The sequence below is a fragment of the Piliocolobus tephrosceles genome, chromosome 11, assembly GCF_002776525.5.
Source record: "Piliocolobus tephrosceles isolate RC106 chromosome 11, ASM277652v3, whole genome shotgun sequence".
NCBI classification, from domain to species: domain Eukaryota; kingdom Metazoa; phylum Chordata; class Mammalia; order Primates; family Cercopithecidae; genus Piliocolobus; species Piliocolobus tephrosceles.
The window spans coordinates 128,087,865-128,101,430 of NC_045444.1; the positions used below are offsets into that span (position 1 = coordinate 128,087,865).

At 56.8% G+C, this 13,566-nt stretch overlaps 1 protein-coding gene across 1 annotated transcript in view; it reads right to left on the bottom strand.

Moving 5' to 3' along the window:
- Nucleotides 1-4,223: 4,223 nt before the first annotated feature.
- LOC111549108 (SH3 and multiple ankyrin repeat domains protein 3) overlaps nucleotides 4,224-13,566 on the bottom strand; it is a 37,218-nt gene continuing 27,875 nt past the window's right edge. Inside the window, exon 12 of the mRNA XM_026448894.1 lies at nucleotides 4,224-6,710. Coding sequence (XP_026304679.2) covers nucleotides 6,119-6,710 — 592 coding nt within the window. The 3' untranslated portion in view covers nucleotides 4,224-6,118. The remainder of the gene's footprint in view (nucleotides 6,711-13,566) is intronic.

Genomic DNA, 13,566 nt, shown 5'->3' on the forward strand with positions numbered 1-13,566 from the left:
CCTGAAGGCAGTTTTACCTGTTCCACCTGAATGTAAGATCTCAACCAGCCTGAGGGGCAATAGGTTGCACACCACCTAAGTGGGTGTCAGAAGGTCCCATGACTCCAACCTGAGTGTCAGGACATCTCATCTCCTCTTCCTGAGTGTTGAGTTTTCAGATTATCAGATGATCTTGATATTTCTATTTTCTCTAACTGAATGTCATACTTATGACATCCTCAAATGAATGTTCAGTAGGTCTCATATATATTACCTAGTATCGGAGTGATCACCTCCTTCCTTGAAAGCAACAACAACTCTGTTTTTCCACTTCAATGCCAGAGGTCCGCATTGCCTCCACCTACAGGTTAAGAATTCTCATCTACACCACCCAAATGTCACGTTGTCGCATTTTCTCTACCTGAAAATCAAGAGGTCTTACATCTTCTAGCTGAATGTCCAGAGGTTGTATTTTACCTATATGAATATTCTGTGGCATACTGGAGTGTTGGGAGATCTCATTGTCCCCATCTGGGTGCCAGGGCATGTCCTACCCTCTACTTGAATATAGTCTCATATCCCTGTCTAAGTGGCATGGAGCTTTCATCTCCTTTGCCAGAGTATCATGAGATCTCCTCTATTCTGGGTGTCCAAAGTTCTCATCTCAACCCCTTGAGGTCTGGAGGTATTCTCACCTCTTCCTGGTTGTCTGGAGGTCTCATCTCCCTTACCTGAGAGTCATGAAACCTCCTATCGCCTATATGCCCTATCTGGTCAAGACACTTTATTTCCTCCATCTGAGTGTCAGGAGATTTTTTTTACCTTTATGTCAGGTAGCCTCACTTCCTCTAGCTGAAGGGCAGGAGGTCCTATTTCATGACTTGTATGTTAATAGGTTTCAGCTCCACTACTGAGTGTTAGGAGGCCTCACTTATTTTAACTGAGCATCAAATTGTGTCTGATAAATAACCAGAAAAAGACTTTGGAAATACAGTTCAAGAAATGGCAAGAAGAATTCAAGAAGTGGGCCCAAGTGCAAACAACGTTCATGCCTGTAATCCCAGCGCTTTGAGAGGCTGAGGCAGGAAGATCACTTGAGCTCAGGAGTCCCAGACCAGCCTGGGCAACATGGCAAAACCCCGTCTCTATAAAAAATACAAAAATTACCCAGGTGCGGTGGCGCCTGTGTCCCAGCTACTCAGGAAGCTGAGGCAGGAGAATCATTTGAACCTGGGAGACAGAAGTTGCAGTGAGCCAAGATAGCACCATTGCACTCCAGCTTGGGCAATGGGGGTGAAACCCCGTCTCAAAAAAAGAAAAAAAAGATTAAAGTTTTGACTGTTAAAGAAAATATTATTCAGGTTTTTTAATGGATAGCACCTATTTCTTTACAAATATTTAGGAGGTATCAGTAACAAAGTCTGAAGACCCAATGTCATAATGGTCTAAGACCATCATGGTTTGACTCCGCAAATCTTACCCACTTCTGATTCTAGAAGGGGCTGCCAGTCATCGTGCCTGCCCCTGGCTATAGTGATGGTTGCAGGAAAAGTACCTGGCCCAGCCCATTTAATTTTCTCATTTAATCTAATGGAAGCAACAGACATCTCAACTCAGAGTGACTTTGTTTGACCTTCTTCATGCTGTTCCAAGAGCGAAGGAGAGATGGGTGACAGGTCTGGGGCCAGAAGGTGGGGTCCCATCCGAGGGCATGGTTCAGGCTGAGGCAGAGTGCCCAGCCCAGGGGGCAGGATGGGGGCTTCCCCTCAAACTCCTCCCTGTTCTCTGCTTCCACCCCAACCCCCAGGGACCCCTCCAGCTCATCCCAGCCATTCTTGCTGCTCCTGCTCACCCCAACCACCCGTTGCCTTCGCCAGCCATACCCACTTCTGTCCCCATTCCTTATTTACCCGGGCAATCCAACTCCCACCCCAGTTTTTCTCACCCTGATCTCCAATGCCTTCCAGCCCCCAATTGCCTATTCTTCCGTTCCTGTCCCCACCACCCTCTGTGAGGAGCAGAAACCTTATCCATCCATCCTCAATGTCCGGCCAGCCAGGAAGGCAAGAAGATCCCAGAGGGAGTCAGAATGGTTGAGGCAGCGAAACCTTGAGGGCCAAAAAGGGGTGGGTTTCGGGTCTTCACCCAGGGGAAGCAGGTGCCTCAGGGGTGGTTTAAGCGAGCAAGTGAGGGTCTGCATGGCACCATGGAGAAGGACGAAGGCCCTTTGAGGCTATAGATGATGACAGCTTGAAAACCATCCTCAGGCTGGGCAAGGTGGCTCACGCCTGTAATCTCAGCACTTTGGAAGGCTGAGGAGGGTGGATCGATTGAAGCCAGGAGTTCTAGACCAGCCTAGGCAGCAAAGTGAGGCCCCCATCTCTACCAAAAAAGAAAAAAAAATTGCCAGGTGTGATGGCCCACGGCTGTGGTCCCAGCTACTTGGGAGGCTGAGGCAAGAGGATCGCTCGATTCCAGGAGATTGAGGCTACAGTGAGCCATGATCTTGCCAATGTATTCCAGCCTGGGTGACAGGGTGAGACCTTGTCTCAAAACAAAACAAAAGCAGCCTCCATGTCCTGGCCCGGCCACAAAGTTGTCCACAGGTCTTGGGAGTGGCTGGGGGCTGCCAGCCCACAGGAAGAGCAGAGGCCACACAATTTCAAATTTTCAACATTTCCTAATCTTCATCTCATTTTCGGATTAGAAACTGAGGCCATCCTAAGGAAAGGGCTGCACAGGAAGTCAAGGAGGGGCCCATGCAAGGGTCTGAGTGTGGGAGCAGGGGGCCCCTGACTTGCTCTAGGCCCGAGTGTGTGGCATCAGGAGGGTGGGTCTCCCCGGGCTGCAGATGGAACCCTGGGTCTCCACAGGAACTTGGAGTCTGGGGCTAGTGGCACTTCTCCATGGTGCCACTGGCCCCACCCCTGGCTAGGGTTAACCTCAGAGCTAAGGTATGCGATTGTCATTCTATCATATTCACGTGCCACCTCAACCCAGTGTGTACAGGCTCTGAAACCACTCCCCCTCCTGTAAGCAACCCTCCCCTCCAGGGAGGTCACATCTCTGCAGCCCCGGCCCTCTCTCAGAGCTGGGTCCTGTGCCCTCTACTTTCTCACGGCTCCCTCTTGATTGCCTTTGCCCAGTTGCCTTACTGTTTACCCTTTGAGACGTAGCTCACCACCTCCTTCCACTCAGCAGGGGTCTCTGTCCCTCCTGTTGGCTGGCCATCCCCACCAGGTGCCACCCAGGGCATGTCTTTTTTACCTCATTATCAACTGCTTACATGACTGCCTGTGCGCTCCTGCAGGACAATGTCTTGTCTCTGGTGCCTGGCTCGGGGTGGGAACAAAAAGTAAACCTCACATCCAACTGGCCAGACAACCCAAGGTGAAAAGCATCAACTTGCTCTAATTTGAGATAGCACCAGGGCTGTACAGATGCAGAGCCTGACCTCTAACTTGGACTCCAGGGAGGGCGGGTCAGAGAAGACGTCCTGGAAGACGTCCTGGAAGACAGGATCCAGAGATCAGCCTCCAAGCTATGTATGCTCAATGCAGGCGAACGATGGGTGATCCAGGCAGAAGGAGGAGGGCATGTGTGACATAGAGCCCTGAAGCGTCATGGTGGCTCGGGGACTGCAGGAGGTGAGGGGAGACTGGCGAGCAGCATGTGTGCATGCAGAGGGAGCACGAGATGCTGGCAGGATCACAGCAGCACTGGCTGGGCTGGACTGGCTCATGGGGTCCATCCACCAGCTGCATTTACAGACAGGCTAGTGTTTGTGAGCAGAGGGCAGAAATGGAAACAGAAAAACCAATGAATCAGCAGGGAAGGAGTGAGGCCTAAATTTGGTCTGCAGCCGTGGGGTAGGACAGTTGTGAGAGATGTGAGGGGGTTCCAAGACAGGAGCAGCAGAATTTAAAAACAACTGGACACTGGAGGGAGCAAGTCTTAAACCCTAGCCTTAAAACCTGGCAGAGGTCATGGGGGACAAGCAGCCTCCAGCTTAGGAGGTGCTATTCAGTGGGTTGGTGAACAGAGAAAAGCCTTCAGTGCAGGAGGCATAGGCTGAGTTCCAGCAGACTCAGAGAAGATGCTGGAAGATGCCAGGTGCTTAGGCATGGAGGTCAAAGATATGGATACGGGAGTCACCGTGCATGTGGTCCAGGCTGAGGAGGTTTGTGTGGCCTGTATGAGGGACAGAGACAAATATCCCCTCAAGCAGGCAACTGAGACATGGCTTCATTTCTTATAAATTTATTACATAATAATATTATAATAATTATTATCAATAATAATATAAGAAACATAGATCTCTGTGGGGTGTATCACAACGTCAGGGTCAGGAGGCCTCAGGACTGGAGCAGGGGGTGAAACCCCCCGGATGGAACTCCATACAAAAGGAGGTGAAGCGGAACTGACCCTGTAAAGTTAAAAACCCAAATTGAACGGAACCAAAACCCACAGGTGAGTGTGAGACCGAGTGTGTATGTGGCAGTCTGTTACAGTGACTGCTGCTGTGTGACCTGGACTGTTGGCGGAGGGTGAGTGGGTGTGACTCTGCGCCCAGGGAGTGGGGCCGGTGGGCCAGGGCGGGGCGGGCAGGCACAGACCGGCGTGCCAGGCCCCTGGGTTGTGAAAACTTCTGTTTTCTGTCTTTTTTTTTTATTTTATTAAAAAAAGCTAGAAATATAAACAGAAACTTGTGAGTGACGTGGATGGAGCTTAGTCCAGACTCCAAACCCTAGGTTTAAAAACGTCCCAGGGCCCCCACCCCACAGGTCATTGCTGAGTGTGAGGAGTCACAGTGTGGGGGGCTGGGCACCCTCGGGGGTCTTTGACTCTCCCCAGGGCCAGTGGTGGCCTGACTCTAGGGGTCCCCCTAGGATCCCCTCAGAAGCCCAAGGTGGGGGCGCTGCCTCCAAGGGGCCCTTGGGGCCTCCCCAAGCAGCAGGGATTCACCAGGGACCCCCGCTCAGGCTGGGTGAGGCTCTGGAAGGACAGGCTGGGCAAACAGCAGGACCCAGGGTGAAGGATGGCCTCTGACTTTCTTTGGAAGAGGAGACAGGGTGCTTTCACAGGCACACCCCATGCATGCACACTGTGCACGCCTCCACAGCCCCACGCTAGTCCAGAGCGGCCCCTGGGCCACTCAGTAATCAGGCACACACATGGCTCCCACGTGCTCAGACGCACCCAGTTTCACCCACACACACAAAGGGCAGGACAGGAGACTTTGGGGTCCAAGGCAGGGAGGCTTCTCTGCTGTAGTTGCCCAAGAGCATGGGGACCAAACTGGCCCCCTCCTTGGGGAGAGACCCTGTGAGGAAGATGGCTGCGGTGGAGCGGCAGGGCCCTGCCCTCACCCCCCCGGCCGATGGTCTCCCAGGCCGGCTGGTCTCGCGGGTGCACAGCAGGACCCGCGGCCTGCCGCCCCTCCCCCCACGAGCAGCACCTGAAAGGTCGGTGGGGCACACTAGAGCTCAGCGAGGGGAGGGGCCGAGCTGGGGCCCCAGGGCGGGCCACTAGGGCCCTGGCCAACCCCAGACCAGCTGGAGCGTCCCCTGCCCCGTTGTGGGGTGGCAGTGGCAGTGAGGGGCCGGAGATGGAAGACTGGGCAGCTGCAGTGGGACCAGTGGAAGTAGAAGGGAGGGGAGAGGAAACTATTACGGACAGAGATATTTGTTCCTTTTCTCGTTCCAAATATAGAGTGGATTAAAATATGCAAAACAGGGGGGCTCCTTGGCCCCCATCGAGAATCCCAATGTCTCCCCCCTCCCCCCGAGTCACCAAGGCGGGTCCTGACCTCGCATGCTGGACTAGGTTCCCCCTCTGGGAGAATGGCCACCAGGAGCTGTGAAGGCGGTGGTCAGGCTAGAGCACCCCACCCCCAGCCCCTCCCGCCCCAGCCTCCCTGGTCCACGCCCTTCCTGACTGTGTGCTGGGTGGGCTGGGCGGCCGGTGAGAGCACTAAGCAATGTACAGGGCGAGTCTCCGAGCAACAGCAAACAGGACGATTCATGCAACATTCCTGGCCCGGGCGCCGTCGTTAGGGGCAGGCCGAGCCCGCGGCCCGGGGTGGGGGTGGGGGGCCCTGCCGGCAGGGCACGGCCGGGGCGGGAGTGGGGGTGGGGCGTCAGCTGCCGTCCAGCTGCCTGAGCGCGCGCTCGATGTTCATGCGGTGGCCCACGCGCGTGACGCCCAGCTCCACGAAGTCGTCCTTGGTAAGCGCGGGTAGGTGCGCGCCTTCTATCTCATGGTCCTCGAAGCGGTCGCGGTGCTCGCCCAGGTGGATGCTCTCCAGCCAGTCGCCCACGTCGAACTTGCTCCAGAGCTGCAGCGGCTTCTGCTGGAAGGGTCGGCGTGGGCCGGGGGCGCCGGGGCCAGGGCCGGACGCGGGCGAGGGCAGCGGCGACGGCGAGGGGGAGCGGCTGCGCGCGCTCACGCTGCGCACCACGAAGCGCACCTCCTTGGGCTCGTGCGGGATGGAGAGGCTGGACGACTTGAGGATGGTGGGGGGCGTGAGGCCGAAGGGCCGCCCTGCGCCCCCCGCGCCCGCCCCCAGCCCCTCCACCCGCTCCAGCGACGCGGGCTTCACCGGGCTCGGGGCGCGTCGCGCCACGGGGTAGCGGCCGCTGGGCCTCACCGAGTAGGAGGCCCCGCCGCCCGGGCCCCCGGGGCTGCGCTGCGCTGAAATGGAGCTCAGCTCACCGAGGCTGCTGAAGAGCCTGCGGAGGGAGAGGGGTCAGCGCCAGGTGAGGGGCGCACAGCCAAGGGAGGACGGGCGGAAGGGAGCGGGCAGGGTCCAGGGAGAAAGGGGCTGGGGCTGGGGCTGGGGCTGGCGGGAGTAGCCCGGCCAGAGGAAGAAATAAGGGTGGGATCCTATGGTTACCCTGGCCCTTTCGTTTGGCCCCTGGGACCAGAGCCAGTGACTGGCTGGAATATGAGGAATGACTGGTGGCCCCCTCCACTCCATCCAGGCTCCAAGTGCAGCCCAACCAAAAGAAAAGACAGCCTCTCATGGCAAAGGGCTGGCTTCTCCCTCCTGCCAGCCTCCGACACCGGCTCTGGGCATGGCGGGATCCACAGATGCCCTGGACGGTAAGACTTGGGCAGTACCCTTCACCGCCCACCCCCCACACAGCTCTGCTCTCATGAGAAGACCCAGGTGACCCTGGGCTAGTTCCAGGGACAGCTGAGTCGTGATAAAGGCTGGCAGCAGCACGAGGTTGAACAGGTCCGTGACACAGGAGACAGACACCAGGCAGGGCTCGTCCCCGTATGGAGCAGCAGCACATGCAGGGCAGGTGTGAGGCCGTGCACACCCACAACACGAAGGCAGCCTCCTGCACAGACAGCACACAACAGCAGCAACGGTGCCCACACGCATTACAGACATGCCGCAGTGGCAGCAGCACACACACGCAGACACGCAACACGCACACATGCACGCACACACACACGCAAGAACCGACAGCAGCTCACTTCCCAGCCTCACCTGACAGGACCCTAGAGCTCTAGCCCCTCCTTGGCTCTGCCGTGGTGGGAGGCCTACCTGAGGTGATAGCTCCACAGAAAACCCACTCCCATGTCCCCCCATTCCCATCCCTATCCCCACTGGGTCAGGGGAAGCCTCAAGGGGCTGTCAGTGGCACCAGAGCCTCTCACAGCCACGCAGAGCAGAGACCCAGGCAGACAGGCACAGCGTGTGGACGGCAAGAGGCATGGGATGAGCATGCTCACTTACACAGCCGGCGCTCAGGACCACGGCGCAGCTCGACAGAGCAGCCACATGCAGATGGGCAGGAGAGAGCAATGAGAGAGAGAGTTAGCCGGCCAGGCCCACGCGACCCACAGCTGCAACCACACAACGGGCAGCCAGGTGTGGAGGGAGGAACTCAGGTGCAGAGGGCCCAGCTGCTGTGGGAGGGACAAAGTTGGAGCTGCTGGTGGAGGAGAGGCGCCTGTGCAAGTCTCCAAGTGCAGGTGAACCACAAGCGTGGCCGCAGTGCTCAGCAGGTGCCTGGCGCCTGGGGGTGCTGAGCCCCTGACATCCTCTTTGGCCGGACCCCTCTCCAGTGGCCCTCTCACCCCCTCCCTGCCCCTGCCCAGGCTGAGTCCCCCCGCCACAACCTCTGTGCTGTCCTCACCACACAGCATCACCAGTGCCTGCTCCACACAGGCATGGGGCTCCCCTTAAAGCAGGTTTCGTCTTTTGTCTCCCACCTGTGGGAGGTCAGCCCTCTGTGGAGATCTGAGCTCTGTCTCTCCCACGGGACCTCATTTCTGTCCTCTCCTCAGCCTCTGTCCCTACTGCCTCCTCCCAGCTGCTCAGATCCAGAGCAGAGCTTCCTGAAGAGGCCATACTGTGCCCCCCAAAAGAAAGGGGCTTCAAGAACACCTGAGGTGGGCCTTAGCACAGGCACCAACCACCAGAATAAGCTGTCTTTGCTCCCACTGGATCTGGCCTCCATGGATCCACCTGCACAGTGAGGCAAAGTGGGGAAGCAGCCAGGGTTGGGGGGGAATTCCCGAGGGGAGGTGCCGGCTGGTGTTAGGTCAGGGGGGTCCCCTGGGAGTGTGTGCCCAGATGGTGGTGACTGTTGGAGGGGTTTGCCAGGGGAGACTCCGAGAGAATCACTCTGAGGGACCTGACTGGGGACACCCAGAGAGGAACAGGACCAATATGCACCTGGTCTCTACGCACCAGACCTGACACAGTGGCCCTGGCCTGGGGACCTGCATCACAGGATGGACACCTATCCTGGCCCTGCCCCTGCCCCTGCCCCTGCCCCAAGGCTTAGCTTTCAATGGAGTTGTGATGGCAGGTGTACCTGGAGTCTCAGGTGTGACTGAAGCACACTGATGAGTTGCAGGACCACAGAAGTGAAGGCAGAGGCACAGGGCAGGCGTGGGCAGCACAGCCGGGAGGCTCGGCTGGAGCCCAGAGCAGGGTCTGGGCTCCAGGAGGTCCAAGCTGGGCAGAGCAGAGTTGTGCCTGTCTGGGTAGTACTGGCAGGGGCTGAGCTGGAGACCTGGGCAGAGGGCAGGCTGGCTCCAGAGGCACCCAGGGAGCCAGAGGGCAAGAGACGTGAGGAGAGCCAGTCACATTGCTCCCACCTCCCAGAGCATGCTGGAGATGTCAGGAGGCCAAGAGGAAATGCCCAAGGACGGCTGTGCCCTCCAAAGGCCCCAGGGCACAGGAGGGAGGGGCCTGGGGTCACCCATGGCCCAGGTGTCTGCTTCTCTTTCTCTTGGGGAACAGGGTACTGCCCACACCATCCCCAGGGCACAAACCCGAGCAGTCTCCATGTCTGACTTCCATGTTTCCACGGCCTCCCTGCACACCCACTGTCACTCTCAGCCATCTCGCCACCTCCCTGGCCAGGCTCCGGCGGCCGAACAGCCACACCACAGCACCTGCCAGCCTCCCAGAGAGCTTCTGGGCCACCTCCCTTCTAACCCATGATACCTCACCAGGCGCCATCACCCACGAAAACCTCCAGCAGCCGCCCTGAAGAGGCTGAGTTCAGACCACGCTGAGGGCCCCACAGCCCCACGTCTTTCCACCTACATTTGAATCCTGCACTGTCTGTCTCCCAGTGACTCTCAGCCAGTGAGAGAGGTCTGGCCTTGCCACACCCTCCCCACTCCGACCTCTGCTCCGCAGTTGCCCAGGCCGTCAGCAAGACCCCGCTGCTGACCTGTTCATCTGTTTCCCTTCGAGACATTCTTTCCTAGGCCTCTTCCTTCCTAGATGGATTTTTGGAGCTCCCCTCTTCTTAGTTTGCAATTTCTCCAGGGCAGCATTATCCACTCACACGGTTTGCTATGGCCAATGTGCCCAGGAATGCTACATGTAAGACCCAGACAGTCTCTGATGAGTTCAACACCTCTATTGGGGTATCCACACATGTCCCTCCATCCCTAACTCAGTGAATGGCACCCTGTCATTGCCACACACAGAGCCTGGGAGCCACCATCAGCTCCTCTCTTTACCCTACAACCAATAACCAACTCCTAATATCAACCCAGACCTCCTCTTTCCCCCTAGCCATTTCTGGATCCAGACTGTTCATGGTCTCAGGCCCTTCACTCCACTTCTTACCAGTTCTTCTTGCCTCCTGGTACCCAGCACAAAGCCAGAAATATCAGATGCACTAACAAAATGCAACAATAGTACGACATGTCCCTGCCAGGTGTGCCCAACTCGGTCAGCCCACTGGGACCAACAGGTGGGAAAATGTGCACACTCCAGCCCTGGTTACTGCCTCGGGCCTTCTGCCACTGCACTCACATGGGGGAGGTCTAAGCCTGTGGCCTTTGGAAACTAGGGGCCTCATTAAGGGAACTAATTCTCAGAGGAGCACAAAACCAGACATGGGCTCTCAAGCTTCCGGTGCATCCTCTGCAGTAACATGTGTTGCTCCTCACACCCCACCTGTTTCCAGCTCCAGCTCTGATGGGCCCCAGTGTCCTATGACCCCTCCTCTGTACCTCCTTCCTACTCCCTGAACAGGCTTCAGGGATCCTGGGAACACACCTGCCCCAGCTGCATGTGGCCTGCAGGGTCCCCACTGGCAGGCATGTGACACATTCAGTGTGGGTTTCAATAGAGCAGGCCCTGCTGGCCTTGGCCCTGCTTACCAGTGTGATCCGCCAAGCACACAGTGCTTTGTTCACATCCCTGACAAATATATTAGGAGGCAGGGTCTGCAGCAGGCCATTAGGGCAGGCTTTCTTGACCATTTTGAGGAACACGGGTCTTCTGTGACATCTAGGAACTGACTCTAACAGGTCTGGAGACCACAGCACACAGTGCCCTCCTCCACATGAGCTTGTCAAAGGCACCAGAAGTACTGCAGCAAATAACCTCTTTTTGTGTTTCCAAAGCTATTTTGCCATGAACTTTACCTACAAAACCAGATGTTAGAGTCCCATGTAAAGCTAAGTACCGAGGCAGAAGTGAGCCTCGCTATGGACCTCAGACCCCACATGGGATTCAGATCCGAGCACGGGGCCTGGAAGACAAATGGAGTTTAGAGCCAGGTGTGGAACCAGGGTCTCAGAGACAAGTGTGAGCCTCAGACAGCTGGGGTGCCTGTGGCCAGTTGTGGGGCTCAGAGTCAGGTCTGAGTCATGCCCAAATGCAGCCTCAGAATCAGGTGTGGGGCCCAGAGACCGAGGAGGGGCTCTGGGCAGATGAATGGTCTGTCCAGCAGGGCTAGACTTGGAACTGGGAGCACAGAGCAGGTGGACAATCTGGGATCAAGGATCCAAAAGGCCAAAGGTCCTGCACCTTCCAGAGGCAGCATGAGAGTGCCACATTCTCCAGCTTCCCCTGAAAACCAAGGTGGCCCCAGAGATGATCATTTTTCCACAGTTACCGAGCTTTGGTTCCACGACATACAGGACAGCTTAACTTGCCCAGAAAGCTCTCAGGCCCCAGAACACCTTGTGGCTAAAGCACATCAGGATTGAGTCATCTGTGGAGAGGTGGGTAGGCACTCCCTTCCTCGTGGTGTCGGTCAGGGAGGAGAAGGATGGGCCTGGCAGACAAACACTGTGGAACACGAGGGGCTGGAGACACGGCTCAGGATATGGCCCTGAGGGTGACCTAGCGCCTCTGCCAGGACTGGCCCTGGGAAGGAAACAGTCATACCTGGATGTCAGAACCTCCCACACTTGAGACAGTTCCACCAGCAGTTTTATCCCTAAGTGAGGAGTGAGTACCAGACTCCGGCCACCAGGGGCTGCAGGACAAGTGCTGACAACAGCCGTGGTGGGCAGACAAAGGACCAGATCTGAAACAGGACTGGACTCAGACATCACCAAGTGTCCTGTGCTCTGGCCCGCTGCCTGCAGCCAGAAGCACCAGAAGTTAAGGGCCCAGGATGGGTAGTGGGGCCCCCTCCAGACGGCTGCAATTGAGCCCAGGTCTGAAGGCAAGAAGGAACACAAGAGGGTGAAAGGAAGAGTGAGCTGGAGCAGAAGGTAACACAGGCAAACTGAGAAGGAAAAGCGGGCCTGGGTGGGCCACTCAGGTGGCACCGGGTGCTGCTTATGACACACATGACCAGGAAACAGAGGGGTGAGTCTGATGCACACACCTGCCACTTCTAAGTGGAGGGAAAAAGCCCATTGTGTGTCATCAGAAGAGATTTCACAACAGCAGCCCTCGATTACGGCAGCCAGAGAGCAGGGCTCATGGTCAGGCAGACCACCGTTCTGTCTGCAAGGAAACTCTGTGGTACCTCAGTTTCATTGTCTGGAACATGGAGATTCTGTTAGGGTCCGTCTAATGGAATGGTGTGAAGACAAACTGATACGGCAGGACCGTCTCCAACACTGCATCCAACAGGCTTGTTTTCCCACAAAGGACTCTAAGACCTAGCCTAGGTGTCTGAGTGCCTGGGTGTCAGTGACAGCAGAGACAATGGCAGCTCACACCAGCAAGGGTCCACAGGCCCCAGCCCTGGGCCTGCTGGGTGCTTCACAGGTGATGCTGTGGGCAGCCTTGCGACAGCCTGTGCAGTCGGCTCACTGTAAATACACTTCACAGGGGAGAGATGGACATTCAGTGGCTGATCTAAGACTACAGCACTAAGCTGTGAGCTGCTGAGCACTGACATCATGGCCCTCTGATGGCTCCAAGCCAATGACCAGCAAGGAAGTGAGTTGCTGACGCCGGTGGGGGCCATGTCACAGTAGCAGTGGTTGTTACAGGCTGTCCAGCATCTGGTTACTCCAGGGACAGCACTGGATGTCCATCTGGAGAGCCCCCGACCCTCACTCTCAGCACCTGCTTGCTAGGTGGGTGGACCCATCCCCCTGGCTCCTGGGAGAACAGAGGACTCAAGCCCGGACGATGACAGCCGTATGTCCCCAGACCCCAGTGATCAGTCAGGGAAAAGCAGAGGACCCACATGAACTCAATCAGAGATCAGAATTTTGCAGGAACTACTGAGTAAAAAAACAGACATCACGTAAGGGTCAGGGCTGCTGGTATGTCCTTCCCCATCCCACATCTGAGAAAGAAAAACTAACAGGGTCCTGGTGAAAGCCAGGGCCAAGGGATAAGAGAACCTTACCCCGACCAAGACAGAACGCTAAAGAGCCCTGTGGGAGGATGAACTCAGAGAAGGGGAAGTGCCAGAGGTTCCGGCTGAGGAACCCCCTGACCCTGCCCTGCAGCTGCCTCACAGGAGAGGACAGGGCCAGTGACCAGACCTGGGCCCACCTGAGCCCAACCACGGGGGATCAACACCTGATGAGTCTGAACGCTGAGTCGGTCCTTCTGTGGGTTTTCGTCCTAAGCCACCTCCCTAGATCTCAAATCACAAAAGACAGCATTTGCATTTTGCTTTGTTCTTTCATCCATTTAACAAATGTTTATTGAAGGCCTGAACCAGGCCAGGCACTGTGCTATGCACTTTTTAAAATAGCTTTGATTTTCATCAAGACCAAGAGGCAGAGAGGAGCGGAGGGAGAAGCAGACAGGGAAGATGGGGGGCTGGTCAGGTGTGGGTCAGGAGACCCCAGCCTCAGGGGTCTGGTCCTGCACAGAGGCCCAGGACCAGGCTG